Source organism: Hippoglossus hippoglossus, chromosome 8 (assembly GCF_009819705.1).
Source record: "Hippoglossus hippoglossus isolate fHipHip1 chromosome 8, fHipHip1.pri, whole genome shotgun sequence".
Lineage (NCBI taxonomy): Eukaryota > Metazoa > Chordata > Actinopteri > Pleuronectiformes > Pleuronectidae > Hippoglossus > Hippoglossus hippoglossus.
The window spans coordinates 15089509-15114141 of NC_047158.1; the positions used below are offsets into that span (position 1 = coordinate 15089509).

At 46.4% G+C, this 24633-nt stretch overlaps 1 protein-coding gene across 2 annotated transcripts; it reads left to right on the plus strand.

The window, feature by feature from the left end:
• The first annotated feature begins 6624 nt into the window (after window positions 1-6624).
• LOC117766595 (axin-2-like) lies at window positions 6625-24033 on the plus strand. 2 transcript variants are annotated; one of them, XM_034593794.1, is made up of 11 exons: window positions 6625-8425; window positions 9850-10769; window positions 12606-12737; window positions 15124-15226; window positions 17014-17154; window positions 17238-17761; window positions 17862-18038; window positions 18158-18373; window positions 18493-18627; window positions 19342-19509; window positions 22361-24033. In XM_034593794.1, exons 2-11 carry the CDS (start codon window positions 9961-9963, stop codon window positions 22485-22487), a joined length of 2532 nt encoding a protein of 843 aa, XP_034449685.1. In that variant the 5' UTR covers window positions 6625-8425; window positions 9850-9960; the 3' UTR covers window positions 22488-24033. The 2 variants fall into 2 exon arrangements, with proteins under 2 accessions (XP_034449685.1, XP_034449686.1); XM_034593795.1 differs by lacking the exons at window positions 6625-8425; window positions 22361-24033 and having other exon boundaries at window positions 9855-10769; window positions 18493-18715; window positions 19342-19478.
• The last annotated feature ends 600 nt before the right edge of the window (window positions 24034-24633 follow it).

Below are 24633 nucleotides of genomic sequence, written 5' to 3' on the forward strand. Positions count from 1 at the left end.
CCGGCCATGTGTCGTCAGAGTTGAACTGGAGGTGGACTTCGTGGACCGGCTAGACCTCGTCCCCTGAAGGATGCAGCCCCAGAATCGAGACCGCGCTAATGAGGGTGTGTTAATAGCAGACAACTCTACATAAAATGCAACAGAGTTCAAAGCACAGTTGAATCAACACCTTTAAAACAGTTTGAATGAAAACTGAAAACTGACCTTCATGAAGAGATGATTTATTGCAGCACTGTTGCATTAGACTGTGTTAGTTTTAGCTTGATTTACCTCATAAACTGAGCGGGTGAGTGTGTATAAGGGTCCTCCAGGAGTGAGGGGGTTTTATGACGATAACGTTTGGTGGACCAAGAATGGGATGAATAATGAGCCCTCATCCACTGGTATTTGTGTGTCTCTGGTAGGTGAGGAATGCGTGGCCTTGAATACTGATCATTTCAAAAAGGGGTTTTTTTCCTGGAAAACAGTTTGGAGCTGTTATTAAATTCCAAAATCGGATTTGATTTCAAAGTGGACCTTACACTTAACTTGCACTGGAATTGCTTTCTCTTATTTTACACCCGCAGTTCAGGCATTTCCATGTGTTCCCATTGTCCGTGACCTGTTTCGCTGTCTCCAAACGAAACACTATAGCCTTCTCTGTATTTATTTGATGTGCTGATTCTGCTGCCCAGGCACAGAGAGAGACAGACAGAGGGAGAAGAACAAAAAAACGAGAGACGAAAGGAGAGAGCACTGTCAGACCGACATCTGAGAAACAGGAATTTTGTCTTTCAGCACAAAGCCTTAGAAAAGTCTGTTGTTTCTGGAAGATGTACGCAGAGGATTCATAACTATTGCAACATAGCATTGTACATGCATTTTTTGCATGTTCTGAATGTGTGATTCTTGTGTCAGCAACGGCCTCAGTCTGCTTTAAACTGGCTGTCTGAAGACAAAAGTCTGTTCTAAAGAGCCTGCCTCCTCCGAGCTGCATCCCTCAGCTCCTCTGATCAGTCTCCGACAGGTCTGTGTCTTTCGGTCTCGACCCAGTGACTCGTGGAGATGAGGATAAAGTTAATGTAACTCCGAAAGAAGACACTCAGTTACGCTTTAAGTCCAACCACTGGAGCAAGAAGGGGTGTCAGGAAACGTGGTAATATGGGGAATATGAATGGAATAGTAAATCAGCAACTCATGTAAACATTATAATCAAAGTATGTCTCATTCTGAATAAGGTCCAAAGTTTGGTCCATGTACGTCATTGAGAGCTTTTGGCACTGATGTGTGTTGCTGCTCTGACAGTTTAGGCCTATTTGAGCCACCAGCTAATACACCTGGTATTTATCAGCCTTCACATCAGATGACACATCATATAAAACATTTCATTTCACACATACCCCGGCCTGTACAGAAACTGTTGGATGCAGCCACACCCAATCCCTCCACCGGGAAGATACTGTAGGTGATCCAACTAACGCATTGTTTAAAGCACACCGAGTCCTTCAGACTAGTTTTACATGGAGCTGCTGATTCTGTAGAAATAAAGGTTAATGTGTACTCGGGCCTGCTGCTCATTTACACCCAAGCATGCTCCAGCCAAAACCTCTCCTTTAATCTGTGTTATTACCCTGACTAGTTTCGCTCTAATTGATTGTCTACTACCAAAATAACCTCCATAATTGTGCTTGTGTAAATACAAGGCATGAATGTCATTTCCACACGGCCGACTCGGCCCCATTAAGGATCAAAGCCCTCGCTTCCTCTCGGTTATCTCCACATCAGACAGTGGACTGTTGTGTGACAACAGTAAAGGGCAGTCAGGAAACTCCCAAGGTTTCCACTCGTCCAGCATATTCTCACTCTGCACTCGTGCTTGGTGCTGGTGTATAACACTTGCTCATGTTGAATTTGGGTGATTCTCATGTGTTTGCCTGAGCCGGAGGTTTTAATGTTTCATTGTCTAATGAGCAGTTTACATGACTTGAGTGCACAAAGGCCTGTTTAAAATCCAGTGCACACGAAAAACTGCCTGGTGACACTGAATCGACTGTACAGCAACCGGGAAATGGGGTTTCTCTTTCTCTCTTTAAGTCAGAGACAGTTTTGAGTTTTGAGTATTTTATTCCTGTAAGATGTCGTCTGCGTTTTATGAGGACATGAATTCAAAGAGCGGGAGTCGTTTGTAACGAACTGTAGAATACGTAGGGTGATTCGAGGTCATTCACTGCCTCGCTTCTCTGCCGCTTACGAGATTTACACATATGACGTGTCTCACTCTGAGCGCTTGTGACGGGCCTCTGGGATTGACTGTACATCGGCATGTGATTGACAAAGTCATTGTACGTTTGTGTGTGTGTGCATGTGTGCGTGCGTGAGCTGTGTCACTGGATCTTTTTATAGAGCAGTATTTGGAGTCAGACCCTAGGAGGCCTGTGTTTGGCTGCTGTACGCTGCTTGCATAAATAAACCTGTTTATCGCCAACACTTCACACATACACACACAACGCATTTCACTTAGGCTATTTTTTCTGTCTTCCATCGTGTTTTCTGCCTCTTCCGTCTTTGCCTCGCTCCTCGCTTGTATCGTTCTTTGTTCATAACGGTATTTATGGCAATGATTTTTCCTTTTTTCCCCGGCCCTGTCACTCAAACGCAGCAAGAGCTATGAAAAGGATATGCAGCTGCGTGTTAGAGGCTATACGGCCTCAGAGAAGAGGGCACAGCAGGTTGTGTTTGTGCGACTGTGCCATGAATCTGCCGTCTGGGCTGATAGTGTGGGTTGAGCAGAGGGACAGAAGACCATGCAGTCAAGACAGTGTGGGAGGTTTGCCTTTATCGCATGCCCTATATGTCTCTGTCTAAGTGTCTGGTAGCTCTGCCGCCATGCACTTTATTTTGATCTCTCACAGCCTCTTTCCTTATTTTACTAAAGTTCTTGCACTTAAAGGGATCATTGGTGAGTACAGAACGGCCACATCTCCACCATTACAGGCAAGTTTAAAATACATAGTTTCTCTCCTTTTGGCCTTTCTATCTGTACCAGTACTGTTGGTCGGATATTTTACGTTTTTGTTTTCCCCCTTTTTGTTGGTTGGCTGGTTTGTCAGCAGGATTTCAGTATTTTAAAAACTGCTAAATGGATTTTTACTAAACTTGGTGGAATGATGGAACATGGGCCAAGAAAGAACTCATTACATTTTGGCACATATCTGGACAAAATGGTGGATCCAGGAATTTTTTAACTTAGTAAGGTGTGTCCATTCTTAAGTATTTTTTATTTTGTCTCTGTTCATTCATAAAGTTAGACAAGCAAACCTTTTTTGCTCAATCGATGAGTTGGGTTTTTTTGGCACCACTCATGCCAAAAAATGTTTGCCAAAAAATGTTTCCACTCATTTATGCAGTTTTGCGATCTCTGAAATTCACTGCATTCAGTCAAAATGCACCAAAAAAGTCTTTGAATTTAAAAAGCTGATGAAATAGATTATATATGAAGTTAAGATATTTCACAATTTCTCAGTACCGTTTACTTTCCATTACATTTTGATATTATGGTCTAAATAACCCTCCTCTTCATAGCTACTTATGCACTTGTGGTGGAGAAAATTAAATCCCTTGACTTCTACCTAAAAGGGTCACATTTTAGTTTCTATATTTACTAAATCAAAGAAAATAAGACCATAAAAACCAAAGTTGTGTTTGACTTTATGTAAACTCCTCCTCAGGTCATTAAACTAATGATTGGCAGATGTGGCCCTGACATTGTGACAACCAGTGTGACTGTCACACATAAAGTCTTTATACCTGCTCCCATAAACAAACAGCTCTTTAAAGAAGCTGCCTCGAATATACTGAGCTTGTACAACTCACATTTTTACCATTCAGTGCACAACATACACCATGAAAACAGCATTTGAAGACTCTGCATTCTTGTGGACATGGTTCTTGTCTGAATGTGATAAACAGTATTAAAAATCCCTGTGTCAAGTGAGACAGTTTCTGAGGCGTCTGCCCTCATCAGAGCTTGTCTCTGTGTTGCCATGGTGCTCACCCTGTTGATACGTCACACCCCCTCTTCTGGAGGAACAGGAAACGGGGGGAAAGAGATAAAAATCTGGCATCTGTTGAACGGACGAGCAAGTTAATCACCTTACCAGCCTGAGAACCCTGTGTTCCTGAGTCAGGAAAGAGGAAGATGGGGTTAAAGTGAAGGATTAAGGATGAGTCAGGGAGCCCAGGGTCCAGGTTAAGACTGACTCAGAGCGAGATAGCTGTCCTGTCGAGCATGGCAGAACAGTGGCGTCCGTCCTGTGAAGTGTCTGCATGGTGCTTTGGTGTGAGCGGCAGAGGAAATGAAAGTCATTACTGTCAGTGTGGAGTGAGCTTCATGGCCCAAACGGGATTAGACAGTGCATCCGACATTGTTTCTATACATTGGTAGACTTAAAAGTCAAGCGCAAAATGGGATTAAAATGAGGGAAAAAAACCAATAAATAACCTTCAACAACCCCCCCCCCTCTTTCTGCTGCTCTTTTATTTCTTCTCTGCCCTCCTTCGCTACCAATTCCCTTCCTGTTTCATGTCTCATTCTTTCTTCGTAGTCTTTTGTCTTCACCTGTCTGGCTCCCTGTCCCACTCTCTCCTTGGCTTCTTCCATCTTTCACGCACTCATCCCCATCATCAAAATTCACAGGTAGGTGCCGGCTCCCACTCACACTTTACATTCTGTTTTTGCAAAAAAAGAACACATCCATCCTTCTGGGGCCAACTGGTGCTTGAAATCCAACTTCATTCCCCTCAAACTGAACCCTTTCATAAACAAACCCCCTACCACTTGCACTCTTCCTTGCCCACCCCCCCCCCTCTCCTCTTCCTCCTTCAAAACAGCCCCATTACAAACTGGCAAATTGTTGCCCTTCCTTAACTTTTAAGGGTATTATGCACCATGTCCAACTTCAAAGCCTGTCTTAACTCCACACTTTAATTGTATCTTCCCCAGCTCTCTCTCTCTCTCTCTCTCTCTCTCTCTCTGCGTGCCATTTGATTCTGCTGACAACAGCACTTCTCCCTCCGTTCTCCACCATCCTTCTCCTCCATCCTCTTCTTCCACTCTTTGGTCCTTGCTTATGTTGTGTGTTGACCCTCTGCACTGGCACCAACACACACACATCTCCTCTCATCAGCTCCTTGCTGCCTTCAGAGGCCATTGTCCCCCTGTTGTCACCTACTTTGAAGAGGTAGCCTCCATTTCCTCTCTTGGCAGTCGCTTGTTGCCCGGGGTGTGTACACACCAAACAAACTTGAAACAGTAACCCCCTGTCCTACATCGGCTGTCTCCTGCTCTCTTTATCTGCGTCCTCTCTCTCCCTCTTTCTCTTTCTCTGTCTGTGTGAGCTGACTTCCTACTCATGGCCCTGGTTGATAATTGCCATAAGCTTCCCTCTTGGTTTCATTTGCCATTGTCCTCCCCCAAATTCTTGGCTCTGGCTTGAGATAAAGGGATGAGCACTTCAAAGGGGTCTGCAAAGAGTTTAACCCCAAGCCGAAAAGGAACAGCACACAATACTGTAATTGAGAGCAGTTACTGATCACAGAGCTGCAGCACAGAGAGGACAGCACCGGTAGACACACACACTCCAAGTGTTTACGACTGCTACTGAGGTGGCCAGTTGGAGTTACGACAGGCCAAGGTTGCTCAGGAGACCATATAACCCAGTTGTTAAAACCTCCTTGGTCCTTTTTTAAAAAGTAGGTGTTTTTCATCAGATATGACTTCAGATACCATAAAAACTCAATTTGTTTCAGTATGTAGTTCACATCCAAAAAAGGAAAGAGTCAACATTAAAGAATTGATTGGGCCCACAGGTGATTTATGCGTGCCCTCCCCTCTCTATTTATAGTGCTCTTTGTAGTCTGGCTGAATTTGACCTGTCCATGTAATAATATCTTCCCAAACAGAGGGACGGTTACATCCCATAACCTCTCCCCCCTGAAGCCCTCTTTCAAGGGCTTTTTATAGGGCCAGGAGCCAAGGACACCCCTGGTCTGAGGCCAGTCACGGACCTGGGGTCAGCTCCTGAGGGGCAGCAGGGAAGACCTGACCTATGGGGACCTCCCATGAACCATAGAGGGGGTTGACAAGATGGGATGCGATTGCCCAACTGGCCTCTGGTACTGGCAGGGGGTCCACACCATCGCCATGGTAATGGTTTCCACCCTGGTGTGTTTACTGTCAGAGTTCAGCCACGGCCGTCCAAAGTTAACAAAGGCTGACATTGTTTGGGCAGCACTCAGTATATTATCCAAATGACCTGTATACCTGCAGAGGGACCCGGACTGTGTAGATGAGCTTTTATGAGATAAGAAATTGGGTTTGTGCAGACTTGTTTTAACTCATTGACTCATTACTGTCTCACATCTGGCATGGTTCCAGATGTCAGATATACTGTGCATCAGCGGCCTCAAGCCTTTTTTCAACAGACATGCCCACATAGCCCATGTGTAGCATAATACATCTACAATATTTGTTTTAACCATTTATCCTTTACTTTTTGATGCAGCCCATATGTAGATGAGCTACCTCTCAGTTTCAGCTGGGAGTCAACGCTGCTCTACTTTTGGCGGGACAGTTAGTTTGGTGTACAGACATCAGTGAGGGTTTTTCCGCATGCGGGATGAGAGCGAACAAAATTTGAGGGTGATAGAAGTGGCCTCTGAATGATGACTAATCCCTTAGTCATCATGGCCTCTTCAAGAGCAATTTGCTCTTTTATTAACCTTGATGGGAAGCGAGGCATCGAGGGAGAACGTTTCACGGCACCTTTGGCAAACGCGCTTGATCAAAGTGTTTGCTGTCTTTGCACTGTACTTTTTGAATTTGTGTCCACTGAGACAACAAGGACACACAGAGACACCTACTGTCTCTCTTTCAAGAATATGGCCAGTCATCTTGTACAAAGAGTCCCCTGTGGTGGCTCATTTGAACACTAAAGACCTATCCAAAACACTATTGACTCTGTTCTATAAACACTACCAGCATCACAGACTGTAGCCGGTTCCAGTGCGAATAAAGGAAATGTAGTCTCCAAAATGTCCGAACAACTCCTCTCAGTCAGACCAGTAAATGGTTGTGTATAGTACATTGAATGTATGGGCTTTTCACCCCTGTTCCTGTTATCTAACACTGCAGTTAAGGAGTATACACAAAGCACAGAGCTGCACAGTGAGAGCTGCAGAGGGGAGTCATTCTTCTGTCTCATAAATGATATGATAACATCCTTCACGGAACTTATCTTCACTGAGGAGCAGATGTTTGAATCTGGCGCATATGCATGTGGCCTCTGTTGCCACTGGTAGGAGCTGTGGAGCGATAACACAGCAATGACCTCCTACTGCAGCATGCTCTAAGTGAAGGCTGAATGTGGATTGAAAAAAGTAAAAGCTTATGTTCAACTATGTCGAAAAAAACACTTTTGTTCTGCAGAGGTTCCCTGAAGCAAGTGTTTGAATCCTGCAGCAGGGGCTCTGATCTGTGGCTCCACGGGTGCATTCAGGAGATTCAAATCATTTTGTTTTCTTATAATGTGACCACACGCACAAAAAAAAAAATGCATGTAAGGATAGAAACGTGCTATTTGATATCTACGCTGGGTTGCATGCACTGTGGACTCCAGTGGGTTAATCTCAAAAACTATGCGGGTCTTGAAAAGAGAAGAAAGAAGAAAAAAAAAAGATCTCTGCGTCTTTAAAGTTTATGTAGCAACAGAGGGATTGTAGCGATAATGCTATTAGGGCGGCAGATCAGTTACTTCTGACGCTCCAAAGCCTCGGGGAGTTGGCTCAAGATTGCTTGCCTTTGATAAGGTCCTCGCGAGGCAACTTCGCGAGCCGGGAAACGAATGGGGAGATACGTGACAGAAAAAAAGGGGCGCAAAGGTCTGGAAATAAAAAAAATCTAAAAACCTTCGGATTGCATTTCATCCACAGTGACTCTGACGTTAATAACGTTCACCGGCAACTATTCGGTTTGTTTTTAATGCATTTCTGAGGCGCGAGAGGCTGTAATTGTTTTTTATGCTGCTGTCGGGACCCGGCAGTCGGTTCCTGGCTTTGAAGTGCGCTGCTCCAGCCTCTCGGTTCAGTTGGTGTTGGAGTCGCCTGCAGGAGAGAGCCACCGTGCGGCATGGCAGCCTGAGACCAACCGGAGGAGGAGGAGGAGGAGGTGGAGAAAGGGAGGAGGGAGAAAAGCGCTATTTTTTTTCTTCTTCTTCTTCTTCTTCCTCTCGAGTGCGTTTTTCTCTCCGTGAAACCGACTCGAGCCTGAACGGACTGTATGTGGACGCGCTGAGGAGACGGAGCTCTGTGGATTTATACGCGCTTTCGGATACGAAACAAACGCCGCGACAGGAGTTTTTAATTTGAGGAGAGGACCCGCAGATCGATGGTAAGTTCCAAGCGTGTGTGTGTGCGTGTGTGTGTGTGCGCGCCTACTCAAACTGGCCCCCGCTGGAGTTGCCTTTGATGTGCTGTTGACTCGCTTTTGAAGTTCTGTTATGTGGGAAATGTGCCGCTTTTGTTGCGTTTAAAGACCCCCATCAAAAAAAATAAAAACACCTCGAGACGTTTCTGTATCTTCTGCTTCATTTCAACCCTTTTTTTAATCCGGTTTGTTCGATTTCGTGACTTAAAAGTAGAAGTTTTCTCTCAAGTGCTGCTTTCTTCTTTTTTGTGTGTGTGTGGAATTCCTCCCCCACAAGATCTGAGACCTCTGCTGTGTACATGGAGTTGGACGGTAACGAGGGGTGAGGTTACTCTCTCTTAGCCCTAAATGTAACGTTAAAGAAACTTTAAATGTGACTTTGAGTGCGGTTGTAATGTACATTTGTGGAATATAAATATGCATGGCAGCTTCTTTTTCGATAATTAGCACAGGGTGTTGGTTTGGGAAGGTTTTGAGCTGTAGCTGTTTCATCTTTGACAAGTTTAACCTGGAACCAGTTGTTCTCTTTGACATCTGCTTCATCAGCTGATAGATCGCAGCGTTGATCGTCTGTAACAAACTGCTCGTAATCTCCGCGTTACTGGCACAACATCTGGATGTTTGGAACATCTGAGCGCGTTAAAGCACCATGAGTTGTAGCTCACACACACGCCAGCAGCAGCAGCCAGTTGGCTCCATTAACAATTTTAGTCACGTTTTTCGATCTCCTCGAGTTTTGTCCCGTGTCCTACAGGTTCTCATCACCGACGGGCTCGATGTGATGCCCGGTCGCTTGTGATGAGATGTAGGTTAGAGACATGTGGAAGTGACTGATCAGACATGGTGAATAAAATAAAAAAGAAAGTGGCAGCAGGGATGGGAGAAGACCGACATGTGTTTGCGCTCTGCAGCTGCCAGTCAGCCGGGCTGGAACCCTGACAGCAGCCGTGATGGATCCGGAAGCGTCCGCGCAGTCCGTGCGTAATGCTCCGGCATCCAGGATAGATTACTTATTAATGGCTTTCAATTCACAACCCCGCTTGACTCACGTGTAATTACTACTTTTACCCGCGTTAAGGCACAGGAAGGAGAAGTGATTTCAGTGGAGGCATCGTTTTGATCTCGCCGGCGCATGTGAGGGTATCACTGTTAAATCGCGTCCCAGCCATTAGCGCCTCGGTACAAAATCCCACTCCACGTTGAGATATGAAGCATCACTGTTTACGTAATGCTGCCGCAGCGTTTTCTCTGGTTTCTCTGTGAACTAGCCTCGTCTCTTTTATTTCTGTAAAAGTCAGTGGGGGGACTGAGGAGACTCTTACTGCGCCTCTGCCGCTTTGAAGTTGGGGCGGATCTGGTTTTGATTAGATCAATACTTTGTGTTTCAGGGAGAAGACGGGCAGCCGGAGAGAAGCTCCCCCGCTGACATAAGAGAGTGAGGAGATTACAGTAGAAGCTCAGAGGAGGCGAACAGCACACAGGCTTCAGCCGTCAGAGCCATGAGCCGGGCGCTCATGGACCACATCGCCAGTAGTTTCCGAGAAGATGCCCCTCGACCCCCGGTGCCTGGGGAGGAGGGCGAGGCGCCCTGCTACCCCGGCAAACTCGCAGTGATGAAAACCGCGGAACTCCCCAGGTCGGTTCTGCTCGGCTCTCCGGGCTCATCGGCGAGGAGGAACGAGGATGGACTTGGGGAGCCCGAGGGGAGTGCGTCCCCGGATTCGCCGCTCTCCCGGTGGACAAAGTCTTTGCACTCTCTCCTCGGGGACCAGGACGGTGCTCTTCTCTTCAGGACATTCCTGGAGCGGCAGAAATGCGTCGACACGTTAGACTTCTGGTTCGCCTGCAATGGCTTCAGGCAAATGGACCTCAAGGATACCAAAACGCATAGAGTCGCCAAAGCAATTTACAAGCGCTACATCGAGAACAACAGCATTGTCGCCAAACAGCTCAAGCCTGCGACTAAAACCTACATACGGGATAATATCAAGAAGCAGCACATAGACTCTGCCATGTTCGACCAGGCACAGACCGAGATCCAGACCAACATGGAGGAGAACGCGTACCAGATGTTTCTGACCTCTGACATTTACCTCGAGTACGTGAGGAGTGGAGGAGAAAACCCCAACCACGTCAACTCCAACGGGCTGGGCGACCTGAAAGTTGTGTGTGGATACCTGCCCACGCTCAATGAAGAGGAGGAGTGGAGTTGTGATTTCAAAGCCAAAGCGCTGGTTGGACTGTCAGCGAAGGTGAACAGGGCCCCCGTGTCCATGAGGGCGGTGGAGGTGCTGGAGGGGGGATACAGGTATGGCTGCAACACCTTTATTAATCTCTATCTATCTTTAGATCCAGAGCATGCTGTGCGTAAATAATGCACAACACATACATTTTGTCTCATGCATGCGTAAAAGTGGAAAACACATTTTTCCTCCTCTTCACCCCGGAGTTTCTGCTAAGTTTGCAGAGATCTCTCTCTCTCTTTCTCTCTCTCTCTCGCCCTCTCGCCCTGGCTCTCTGTGGCCCCTGTCACCATATCCAGCGGCAGCCCTCTGCTGGCGCTCGCCTGGATTTCCGGGGCTTTGAAATAGTTCTGCAGAATGAGGGATCGTCTTCCACAGGAAAAGTTCAGAGCACGACTGGCTCTGACCCCAGCCAGCAAATAATAGATGATGACATTGCTATGCTATGCCTCCTCCTGTATACAATCACACTGTCCTCTCGCCTTTGGCAGAGGATCTTTAGCAGATCAATAGATGGCACTTTCTGGAATTGGAATTTCTTTTGACCTGTCAAATTAAAAAGAAAAAATCAAAGATCAGATTGATCCTTAACAAATACAAGTTGTCCTGAAGGGTTTATAAACCCATGAAACATAAATTATCATAAATAACCAAAGTTATACAGGAGGTATTTCAGGAGTCTCAACATTAGATCATGGGCTGATGCTCCTGTTGCTATTGCAGCACTAAATCCCAAGTTGTGCTAAGATAACTTTACCAATGACAGCTATTGAATCTGAACAACAGGGATTAACATTTGTGTGTTGTTGGGATGATCATTCCCATCCCAGACTTTCTTGTTTGAGTGATGCTTGTCAGCTGAGCAGGTAGAAAAGACAGCTTTCTCCCCTCCCATTGTCACCCCACAGATTTCTAAACATGTGGAACTCATTTCTCCTTTTTCCGCTTCCCTCTCCTCACCTCTTCTCATCTCAGGTTTTCTTTTTAAAAAAAAGAGAGAGAAAGAAAACAAACCCTGAATGGCAGCAGCTCCACCAGAAAATCAACACCCCCGACCCCAACCAACCCTCTCACTCTCTTCTTCCCTCTTTTCTTGTTTGCGTCAGTTCTTGTCTGATTCTTTCCCCTCCGCCTTCACCACTTTTATCTTATTTTTTTCCTTTTTTCAAAAACTCAGGGATGGGGAGGACGGGGCAATGCTTTTGAGCGAAAGTGAGGGGGAAAGAGAGCGGAAAGGAAGGACAGAGGGGTGGGTGGGGGGGCTTCTCATGAAAGAAAGGGAGGGAGGAGAAAGTATAAATGAGGGGGTGAGAGAGAGGCAGGGAGGGAAGAATGCAAGGCCAGCTGTGTTAAATACCTGACTCTTTGCAAGCCCCTCTGAAGGTCAGCCCGGTGCTGGGGGCCTACAGCTTTAGTCATGCTGGGTCTCTCCCCCCTTTTTTTTCCTCTCCCCTTTCTTTCCTTCTCTGACACACTCTCATGCTTCCGCTCTATACTTTTTTTTTCTTTTGGTAACCCCCCCTTTTCTTCTCCTCCTGTACCATGGCAAGAATGCACACACACAGCGGGAGACAGAAATGGAAAGAGAGCAATTGTAGGCTGCATAAGAAGGCATAAGGGGGGAAAAAACAACGTTTTCCTCAATGCAGATGAACTTGTAGTTCAGAGAAGGAGGTTTCCTGACCCCAGACCAGCCAGTCACATTCATTCATTACAGGCTCTAGTTGTTATTTGTAGGAGACAAGGTCACACAAATGCACCCTCTCTGTCTTCATTTTAGATCAGAAACCCACGTGAAATACACACAAGAAAGTGGAAACTAAATGTCAGCCACCTGTTGTATGCTGTTTCATGGTGCTGCATTAGTATTAATCTGATCTCTGCTTGTGTAACCTCCTCAGATCATACAAACGAGGAGACTCGTTCAACCCCTGCCACATGGGCTCTTTCGCCCCTGTCAGCAGCACCAATGACAGTGAGGTGTCCAGTGACGCTTTGACCGACGACGCCATGTCCGTGACTGACAGCAGTGTGTAAGTGAATATTAACCAAATACATGAGAATGTCAGAACAGAAGCATGTTTCAGGAATATGAAATAAAGGTGCTGTGGAAATGGAACTAAATAAATAAATGAAACGAATAAAGTCGCACCTTCCCTCTGCTGACTGTTGGGAGTCTTTACAGTGGAAATCCTGGTGAATTGTGACCCCTTGAAAACACTTAAAGACTCTGGAGCTGCCAGGTTTTGGCATGAGTCAGTGCCAGGCCCCCTCCTTATATATTCTGAAATAACATTTTACTGTGAACACTAGAGGACTTTGTGAGTTGATGCATTGTAAAGAGTACGGAGAATTTATGTTTAGTGCATCAGTGGACAAGTTGTTGATCCAAAACCCAAATTATTTCCAAGATCTCAATCAAACTTAATACTTACAAATTTGCATCATTTTTGTTTGCAAACTTGTTGTCATTAATTGCAGAGATTGTCAAATGTGCTCGACGCAGCTGTCCTCACATGCTTAGTGCTTATCTGTGTACATGCTAAGGGCCTCGTTCACCTAAAGGATAGCTTGGCGTAATCACGTGTCTGTCGAGTGACAAGGTGCGATGAAGTCATAGCGCGGTGCACAGCTCAAGGCCAGGAGATTTCAGGTCGGCTGGTTTTTGGACAGAAAGCAGAAAAATCTTGGTTCGAGTTCTTCTTTACCTCATCTCACATGGGAGGCGTCGAGGCCTGCGCGGATGATGTCATTGAAACAGCGAGCAAGATGACGGAGATCAAGATAGTTAAAGACTGAGACACTGATGTTTAGTGCGACCAGTGCGCTTGGCCACACATGACTATGGCAGCTATAAAGAGTTTTTCTTTATAACAGGGAGCCCTCTGCTCTGGCATATCTCTAGACGGCCCAGCTTCAAAAGAGCAGACGCCAATATAGTCCTATTCTGCTGTACTTTGACCCAGTGCAATGACAAAGCCCTGGCCACAGCAATGACCGCCCCCCCACTTCTCATTTCCTGCCTGCTCTGTCCTTGATCAGAATATCTGCCTCTCTTTAGGTCAGTTAAAACGACCCATAAACATTTGAATCTCATTTACAGATAAAGGAAAGAATAGAAAAGGAAAAAAGCAATGGGGGAGGAGGCGGTTGGGTGGGAAGAGAAAGAGAGTGGTGGAGGGGGGATTTTTGCTTATATCTTATTTATGGATTTGCTTGGACGCTGGGGAATGCAGCTGCGCAGACTTCAAACATTACCTTATCTTACAAACCAGCCTTTTGATGTGCGGAGATCAGAGGCTGGCTGCGGCAGCGCTTGCCAAATGAAGATTGGGGGTGGGAGGTGGGGTGTGTGTGTGTGCGTGGGGAGGGTTGCTTATGCGCATGACTGTGGCATTTCAAAGCAAAAGTGGAAAAGTGCTCCTCAGTTAGGCTAGGTCACCAGAAAACTGCTGTTTAGCATGGGAGAAAAGACACTGTTTTACTCTGTCAAGTGCTGCGGTTTGAAGCCGGAGCTTTTGCCGTTTGTTGTTTGATTTCATCTTTTCGCCAGTCAGCCGTTCAGTCCCTCAGATAGATTTAACCAGGTTAGCTGCACCCTTGGGTCCTGTCCCGCAGTAACACTTTGAATCAGTGGAATGAGTCGCTAATGCTAACGGTGTCCTCGGCTCAACATAAACGTCAGCAGGGGAATGCTAATGCTGACACTACAGCTGCTTTCCACACATGCACTGCAACCCTGAACTTATCTAGAGGAGCTGTGCGTGCGGTACAAATGTCTGAATCATTTTGACAAGACATTAAACAGACTTTACCCTCATATAAAGTCTGTGTAATATTTGATTGAGCTCATGCGTGAATAGAGCAGGTTGAGTGGACGTGTCCTATAATCTCTTCTGCACGCACTAAGCCGTAAGTATTTCCAGTAGGTGAGAGTGCATCGCATACAGACAATATACGGTTTTGTGCTTCAGGTGTTAAAGGAAAACTCTGGAATCGGGTTCATATGAAAGAATGGTTCACATCTGGCTAGTAGGGGGGGGGGGGGTTGAAAGGAATTGACCAGCAGGGTTTCCCCGGTGCTATGCTGAAGCCAGAGCAGAAAATTTGTGTCACTTCTACTGCAACTAGAACCTCTTACCACCTCACTCAGAACCACGTTACAAAATCGGCTCCGACACACATACGAGGCCGTAAATGCTGGCATAATTTACCTCTGAGTATCTTCTTTGTTCTCAGATTAAGCCTGAAAGATGAAAAAAAAATTCTTAGGAGAATTAATAAATTAGATTTCTTCTGGCTTGCACTGTGTTTGATCTACCCAGTTGGCTAACAAGCTTCTTCCTGAATGGCTGTTTGGTCTTTAATGATGTAGCTGATTGGGTAATTGACCTTTGTGATCTGTCTGCACACCCCCAGAGATGGCATCCCTCCGTATAAACTGGGCTCCAAGAAACAGCTACACAGAGAGATGCATCGCAACATGAGGATGAATAGCCAAGTCTCTCTGCCTGCTTTCCCTGTAAGTACACAAACACACACATACTCAGTCTGTTTGAACCTGGGTCGCACTGTCTAATTTCCATACCACCCTCTGTTCCGGGTCTCTCTTGGCTCTATGAATAGTACCGCACAAACTGTATTCGGCATCCTCAGTTCGACAACACCAGCAAAGATCTAAAGAGTAACGTCAAAGACCCAGCCTCCCACTATCGCGCACACACACCCGCACATACAAACACCCGCTACCTTTGGTGTCACCTACACCCCCATTAGGGTTCCTTGAAGTCTGCGGGAAACGGGGAGGTCTCTAAGCTGTTTATCGCCCCAGCGCTCGGAACACACCAGGGTTTTTCTTCCCCACTGATGCTGTAAATATGGAGAATAGGGAGAGATGAGGAAGATCTCTGCCGCTTTATCCCGAGGGCTCTGAAATCAGCCAACTTCCCCAACAAAAACACAAAGATACTCGACACATTCACTCGCGCACACACGCGCACACACACGCAGCGCTTTGATCCAAGGATGAATGGAGCAAACGCACAGGGAAGTGACAACTTCCAACAGAGCTGGCCCCCTTTTTTTCCATTGCACCCCCCCCAACACACACACACACACTCTCACACACACACACACACACACACTCAGCCAGCCCCCCTCCCCTAAAATTGAGGGATCTAACTTAAGCAAAGAGTCTGAGCGTGCCATGTGACGTCTCAGTGGGTCAGAGGGGAGTTGGTAGCTTAAGGCTTAATAGACGCTAACTTAAGGTTGAGAGAAGGATAGGAAAAGATATCATGCAGGAGTAGCTTGTTAAAATAAACTTGATGTCAGCCCCTTTTTCAACATGATGGGAGTGTGTTACTTATATTAGAAAAAGATTCACAGATTGGTTCTCACCACTTTTCCCCCCGCTGTCCCCTTTTTTGCTTTATTTTCGCTTTTATTCTTGTTTTTGTTTCCCGTCTGATTTTTGGCGATGGCTGCCATTCCCATGGTGCACCCGCCTCGGGCTCCTCCTTTTTCTCTGTCTTTTCTCCCCTTCATCCCCACTACAAAGGAATGGAAGAAACAAAAATGAGGAAGAAAAATCAAGAAAGCCCCAGTGCAAAAATGCAAATAATTTAATAAGTGCACACACAGACAGAGATTCTCATACTGTCACTATACTGTACCTCAAAGGTGCCCAGTGTGTGACAAGGGGGGGAATAAATTACCTCAACCTTTCTTATCTCCCATCCTTTTTGGCACCTTTATCTCTGTCCTCCAATCCTTTCCTCTCTTCATTTCTTTTTTCTCTGCCCTCCTGCGAGCACACATCTCTGCATCTCAACTTCTCCCACTTTTTAATCCCCCATCCTTTCCTCCCTGTAGTTCTCTTCCACCCCCTGTCGATATGTGGCTTTTATTCCTAGATGTAAAGCCACTGCTTCCCATCTATCTATCCCTCCATCCCTCCCACCACCACCCTATTCTCCCCCTACTGAGTGTTTGATATTTGACGAGGAAGTCTTTGAAGTGAGCTGACTTTAAAGAGGCCTGCTGATGCTGACAGAGGGAACCAGCCAAGGCCTGGCCCAGCGTGACCATACACCAGGCATGCCACCCCTTTAAACAGCCTCATAGTCCTGTGTGCCTATGATAGTGCCCTGATCAGTACCACCAACAGTGGAGTAGGCGCTGGTGGAGAACAATGCATAATTAGATGAGGCGAGAGTAGGACGGATGTCTTTGTAGGAATTGGGGAGCTTTGTCATCGGTGGATGACAAGATGACACAACAGCTAATGGATGTCTTTCTCCCCAAAAGCGCACTCGTTGTCCTCCCAAGGAGATTGTCCCACTGAAGCCAGCAGATTTCGCAGCGCAGCTCATCTCCCGCCTGGAGAGCTTGAAGAGAGAGCAGGACACCATCAGCTCTCTGGAGGAGAGGCTGCAGCAGATTCAGGAGGTGTGTAACTGGTTCTTACTGGAAAAAGTGAATTTTTTAAAGTGGTGTTTTTGTCAGTCGATAACGGTGTTTGCTTCAACCAGGAGGAGGAAAGAGAAGATACAGAGATCATGGGAAGTGCTCCCCAGCTCTCCCCCCACCCCTTGACCCTCCTCTCTGGCTCCTCTGATGAGGACCCCCAGGCCATCCTGGATGAACACCTCTCTCGTGTACTGAAGACCCCCGGCTGCCAGTCACCAGCTGTCATCCGCCATTCCCCTCGCTCCAGCTCCCCAGAACACAGGCCCTTCGCTCGGGCAGGCTTTGGAATCAAGGCCCTTGTGAGGACTGGGGGACCCAGTTCATCTGTGTCCAGTCCTGACCAAGGGGCGTTCAATCTGGCTTTGGGCCCCAACAGGACCCTCGTAAGCCGGCAGAGCCTGAAACACATCCACCACCACTACATTCACCATCATGCCAGTCCCAAGTCTCAAGAGCAAATTGAAAGAGAGGCCGCCCTCAGGGTGCATGGCCTGTGCTCCAGCAGTGGAGAGTGCCAGCCATACCAACGCAGCCGTAGCCTGGGCAGAGAGATGTGCAGGGCTATTACAACAGACAACAATATGGGGTCAGTTCCACGCACCTTGCGTCCATTTTATTTCTTCTTTTCATCCGTTGATTGTATAAAAAAATAAACAATTCTCTCTTTGCTCCTCTCTTCCTTCCAGGCGTTCCAGCTCTCTATCCAGGCGTGTGTGTCGTTCAGGAGCTGAGGATGGAGTGGCAGAGAGGTCTATGGAAGACTGTGGGCTTGTACAGCTGCCCAGTGACACGACAGACCCCGCCCAAAATGTGTTGCAGTGGATCCTGGAAAGTAAACAGCGGGGCAGGCATAAGGCTCACAGGTGAGCAGTGGCTTTTTGCAGGAATTCTTAAGGGTTAACATAAGTTTTATTGTATTTTAAAATGTCCCACCCTTGCATATTGTTGATGTATGTTGTCTTTTGTCCATTTGCCCTCGCAGTACCCAGACCACCAAGAAATCCTTTGGAGGCACTTCCACCCAGACACACACATGGGGTGGTGGAGGAAGTTGTGGCCACTTACGTAGCCACCAGCCAGCCCAGCCATTCATCCAAGACCCTGCCATGCCTCCCCTGCCCCCTCCCAACACTTTGGCCCAGCTGGAGGAGGCCTGTCGCAGACTGGAGGAGGTCTCCATCAAGACCACCAAGCAAAGGTACAAAGAGAACAGTTGTTGAATGTTGCTCTAAGCTGTGATTTCTAGCTGTCCCACAAGGAAATATCGGTTAGTATTGTTGATCATAGCATTAAACTTTCTGTTTGATCTCTTCCCAGGCATTCAATTTCCAGTCTCCAGCGAGAGAAGAGCCACCTAGTGCCTGTCCAGGGTGGGGGGTCCGTCCCTCTCTCTCAAGCCAATCCCAGCCCTGCCAGTCTCCTCGCAACCAGCCCCGGTCTCCAATCAGAAGAGTACGATGCCTCTAGCGTCCTGCCCTCCCCTTCCTCTCCTCCTCTCTGCTCCTCTTCCTCCTCTCAGCCATAGCCTCCACCTCGCAGTGTACTTCTACTCTTTTAACTCTTCCTTCTTGTCACCCGCACTCCTCGCCGCACATGTAGGGAGACAGACGCGTAGTCATGCGCAATACCACACATAACACATGTGCACACGCCTACACACGCAGTCACTGAAAAGAGAAGGTGACCCCCTTTGCGAAGCCTATTTTAAGCTTTGTACATACAGGCCTGGCTCTGCTTCTGTGTTTGCATGATTCTTGTGTACTTGTGCTGTCTGTGTGTGGGGAGTGTGTAGTCACTGCACCACCTGACTTAGACATCGCTTTCATATATATGTATCATTTTTTATTGGCTGTCCTTCAGTGAGCTGGCAGTCAGCTGGGGCGAGCAGAGCCTAGCAAAGGGAGCGCTCCTCTGAAGTGGGCCTACAAAGCCTTGGACATAGCTGAAGGGGAATTGTTAATATTGTGCCCCTTCTGCATGCACATACACACACACTTACTGATGGCACTGGGTCACTCACTCACTAGTGTTGTTCTTCAGTCAGACTGCTGTTTGTGTCTCTAGTCTCGCATCTGTCTTCTGTAGCTGCAAGTTGTCGATCGTTGGTTGGATCGTATATCATAACTGTGCTCGCTCCGGCTCACATATCATTTCTGTCCCTTTCAGGGTGAAGGAGTGCAAGAAGGGGTTCGGAAGCAATGGAGTTTGCAGTGGCGAGACAGTGGTGACATATTTCTTCTGTGGCGAGGAGATCCCCTACCGGAGGACCATGAAGAGCCACAGTCTCACCCTTGGCCACTTCAAGGAGCAGCTCCGCAAGAAGGGCAACTACAGGTGTGTAGAGAAAAAACTTAAATACGAAGTGGTTATTGATTAAAGTTTTACAAAGTGATCTCTGAGCCTTGAAGACATGAAACTGCATCTATATTTACTAGAATTGGACAAAAATGTTGAAAAAAAACTTACCTAAAATGGGTTTTAAAAATCCTGGCTCTGCCCCCTGATCCAGATCTGCTCCATTTGAATTGGTTCTTTCCAGACCCATCCTTCCATTAAGTCTTATGGTAATCTGTCCAGTAGTTTTTGTGTTATCATGCTAACAAACACAAATTAAGCCATAACCTCCTTGGTGTAGTTCCTCAAAATGGCAAACACACAGGCAAGATGTGGAGGACAGATATAAATTAGCAATGCCCGGTATCTTCGATGGCATGGGAGCAGTATGGCTGACTTCGCGATCTGTGATCCTTAATGCAATCTCATAATGTGGTGACTTGGCCAGCGTGGCTGATGTTTGCTAACTGAATGATCCAGGCTGCACCGTCTTGTGGTAAATGTATATCTTTGAGTTTTGGTCAGTACCTGTGACCTTCAAGACCTTAAACAATAAATCTCCTCCTTACTTTAAATGTGTTTCATGCACGTTTTTGTGAAGCGCCGTTATCAGGGTTGGTTTCAATGTGTGTGTGCAAACAGTTTCAGGCCTCTGTGGTGTGTGTGCGTCTCTTGAGGGGGGTGCAATGAAAAGGAAAGGACAAGAGGGAGGGAGGCTGGGTGGAGCGGGGGTTAGAGGGAGAGTTTGAACTGCAGCGATTTGGGTCCCATCTGGTATTGATTTCCATGCTAAGGCACACTTAATACACATGGCTTTGAAGCCCCGGCCCCTTTCATTTCAACCAACAAAGACTCACACAAATGGCCAGTGTGCAAATTCTTCACTGATGCTATCAGGGGCTCTTTTTTTTTTCTCCCTCAGCTCGAGTGTGTGTGTGTGTGCGTGTGCACGCATGAATGTGCTTGTGTCGAACACGCACAATGTTTACACATGTTGTAATCATTTTATGGATATATTTGAAAGGCAGATTGTTAAATGCCAGATCCGCTTGTTTGCCGTACTTACAGGGCCCCGGCTGAGGCTACACCGTTTCAGTGTGTGTTTGCTCAGAGAGATTTTACTTTGATTGCTTCTTACCAGTGGGCATTAAAGGGAAAAGATCAAAGCGTATTGTTCGGGCTGCCACGGTCTCCAGGATAAGCACGGGTTGAGTATTGTGTTAATAATTATAGGTATCAAACTATGATTTCTGGGTGAATAAAAAGGCAAAGGAACTCCCAGAAATGTCCTCCTCCTCCAGATGTGTGCAGTGTTTTTGGATCAACAAATGTGACAGGCACTTAGCGCCGAGTTCTTCACATCTGTCTGTTTGCACCCCACCCCATCCCAACCCCCCCGCACCTCTTCTTTTCTCCCTGGCTCGCTGTCTCAGTTCCTGTGTCATACCATCCACATTTTTTGGGAAAGAGAGCTGCGCGGTGCTTTAATAGCAGCCAGAGAATGTGTGGAGTTGGGTCATTTCAACATGGCAGCGGTTCAACAAAGAACAGTACTGCTGGGCCCTGCCAGACGATATTGGTGCCAGATGTCAGTGCGAACGCAGAGAGCAGGGGAAAAGGGGGGAAAAACAGATCTAGCCACATAAAACATGTTCCAGTGGAAATTCAGGCTCTCTCTGTCTCTGTCTGTCTCTCTCAGCAAAAAAAGATCATGCCTCTTTGAATTTTTTTTTTATAAGAGTAGGACGGCTCAACTTTTTCTTTTTTTTTTCTTCCTCCTCCAGATAGGAAAGGAGGATACAATTATCAGGCATGTCTTGTGCTCTTTCATGCCGTCTTATTTATCTACTTAGTCTTATTAACTCTCTTCATTTTCCTCAGAGAAGCCTCTTGCATTCCACTTAGTTGAAGCCTTCCTGTACATCAGATGAAGCTGCTTTTTATTAGTGACCACCCTCGTGCTGACTGGAGCACGTGCACTCCCAGGCACCTTTTTTTGCTAGGATTTTTATTTTATTTTAAGACTACAGCACTCGTTTTATAAGTGTTGCATGTTCGGCGTTGTCAGCCTCTCGTCTCGTTAAAAAACAAAAGTCTCACAAACACACACAAACATTCCAGTGGCCCCACACATGGAGCAAATTGAGGCATTTTTCCATTACATAGTTAATGAGTGAATTCTGAGACCCCCCCTAACAAACCCACCCCTGCTGGTTTCTCTTCCTCTAAAATGAGGATGGGGAGGGGGGTTGCATCATTAATGGCCCAGTGAAGTCATGGCTGACGATAAGGCCCCTCCTTAGATTTCCTTTCTTTTCTTTCACAACACACACACAGAAAGTTGTCCGTCTTCTGTCCTTCCATAGCACTCAGTGAGAGCTCATGCTATCGACAGGGGTAAGCCAGGACACAGTGTACTGTTTAGTCCGTCTCCCCCTCCTCTACGTATTCTCTGTTCTCGTCTTTGTCACTGTAATAATGAAACTGGGCGGAGGGAATGCACATGTGCCTTCTAACATGTGCACGAGCGGATGTGTAGGAGTTGGGGGGTAATGACAGGCAGACTCGCAGGCACCCAAAATGTCAGCCTATGTCATAGGGACCCCTTCATTAGCACGTGGGCCTAATTGGCCTGTGTTAGCCGTGGCAAAACTCACAACAGCACGGTGGAGAGAAAAAAGAAATACAGATGTAGAGGAGATGAGGAGAGCCGGTCTCTTATTTTAGACCAAGACTGTTGCAGCAGGTTCCACCCCACCCGTCGAAATTTGTCTGTGGGTCAGCAGGCTTGGTTGATTGTGCACTGAGTGTACCAGGCTTTTTGTTTAATTGTCACGTCTCTGTGTTGCAGGTACTACTTCAAAAAAGCCAGTGATGAGTTTGACTGCGGCGCGGTGTTCGAGGAAGTGTCAGACGAAGGCTCCTTGCTGCCCACGTACCAGGGCAAAATCCTGGGCAAGGTGGAGAGGATGGAGTGAGGCTGGGGTGCCCACATGTTGTGGAATAAACTCCTACGAACGCTTCGCACCTCTGTGGATGTACTTCTCTGTTGTGCCCACACACGCAAAGCATGTGTCTTCTTAAGCTAAGACTGTCGGACTGGAGACGTTGTTGAAGGAATGTCGTCGAGGTCTGGGCGAAAGGATCGGATGGAATATGGAGAAGGAAAAAGGAAGGAGGACAAGTTGGCGCTATTGCAGGACTATCATGTGAACAGCCCACCTTGAAGTGAAGAAAATGATGGACTGTGTTGCTGGACTGAAACATCTCCATGGTTCCAGAGGAGAAATTTCTAGAGACTCTAGGTGAATGACCACTTGTCAAGAAATGGGGCAGAGGGTTTTAAATCGGAGACTGATACCCGACCTGACCCTGCCTGTGCCAGCGTCTGCCCCTGGGCACTTGCTCGCACATCGCTAATATGTATATGCAGATATACATGTACATTGCATTGTATTGTGATGCTCGTATTGCTGTGTAAAGAATTATATTGCTATTTATTGAAGATATCCCTGTCCCACCCTAATTACTCTGCCATGGACGAGCTGCTTGGAGTTGGAGAAACTTCTCCAATTTCCATATCCATGATTTTTTTCTCCCCCCCCCCCTTCTGAGCATCAGTTCTCGATCAAAGAAAATGGTTGTGTTCATTTTCAGCCCCTTATATTGAACTGTAAACTCCAAAAATACCTCTTCCAAATGTCCACTCCTTGCTCTGGAGACTTTAATTGGACATCTGTGATCTCTTTGCTGGAGAGCTCACTGCTGAAGCTTTGAGAACGGCTCTCCATCACTTAAAGTTTGATAATATATTTACTACTACAGCGCTATTTGTGGCCATGTCCCCCATCTGCTCTGAAGGGCCCTGAGTGTACTATGAAAATGCTTTTAATGTCTAATTCCTAACTCTGGGTCTCTGCCCAGCTTAGCCTTGATCTGTCGCGTCTTAGTGCCTTTGTTTCAGCGGCGCAGGCATCGCACAAATAGCCTATGTATTTAAGAGGAAACTGCCCTGAACAGGTCCTAGAGTCCCCAAAATGTGTTTACACCAATAGTAATATTTACCAACAAAAAGCTCTATGATGTGCTCCCCTACGTGCTTACTTATGTGTATGTGTGACTGAGATGCTTTCGACTAGGATTACTCTGTGTGTTTGAAACCTGCTCTATGAGCTGCAGATGATCATGATGGTGGTGATATACACTATGTCCATAGTGTTTTAATAGAGTACAGAAGCTGTGCCTACATGGATTCTTGCCGTGTTTTACCCAGTTTTCAGGGTCCTGTTACTCCCTTGGTTTTTCAAGGGGCCTTATGTCGAAAAGATATTTTTATGCCTTTTAGTATCCGTTTCATCATGTATATGTTTTATAATATTTTTCATGGCTTCCTCAACTCCACTTGTAAACTGTAAATTATACGTTCTATAGAGCTCAGTTGAAAAGATGCCTCGGTACTTTAATTATTGTAATTATGAAGAGATGTAGCCTTTATTAAAATGGTCTATTTTTCAAATTAGCAAATGGCCTCCCATGTTTTTGTGTGTATCTTGTGACTAGGCAAATATATGGGTTTTCCTAGCTCTAATTGGAATGTTGTGATGGTAGTGTGTGTGTGTGTGTGAGACAAACTTAACTACACACACTCCCCCCGCTGTGGAGAGTGCAACTCAGTAGATCCAGTGAGAAATCTGCCAGATTTGCATCCATTATCAGCTCTTAATTTCCAGCAGGGAGTAAATTAAAACATGCAGCATTAATTTGGCCACCAGAGCCTCCGTGTGTTTTAGTGAAAGGAGGAGAGAGGGAGACTATCTAAGTATGTGTTAATGAGACATTTGGCAAATATGTACCATAAGTACAAGTAGCCGGTTATTTACACGATAAACCATTTGGCCTCCTGTGGCACTTTATGATCTGTGTGAGTGTAATGTGGTCTTTAGCTCAGACCCAATTAGGGTCCCAGTGAATAGATGATACCAGACTGCTGCATGAATAGAAGTTAACGGTATAAACCATCAGGGAGTCTGAGGAGTGAAATGTTTTGAGAGGGAGAATAGGTTAAAGGATAGGTTGACTAACTAAAAGGAATAGTCAGGTGCCTTGTTCATACTGATCATTTTA

Coding starts and splice junctions, on each gene's coding strand:
- LOC117766595 (XM_034593794.1), top strand. CDS start 9,961: ATGAGCCGGGCGCTCATGGACCACATCGCCAGTAGTTTCCGAGAAGAT. Junction 18,374..18,492: donor ATCAAGACCACCAAGCAAAG/GTACAAAGAGAA, acceptor ATCTCTTCCCAG/GCATTCAATTTCCAGTCTCC. Junction 19,510..22,360: donor CGCAAGAAGGGCAACTACAG/GTGTGTAGAGAA, acceptor TCTGTGTTGCAG/GTACTACTTCAAAAAAGCCA.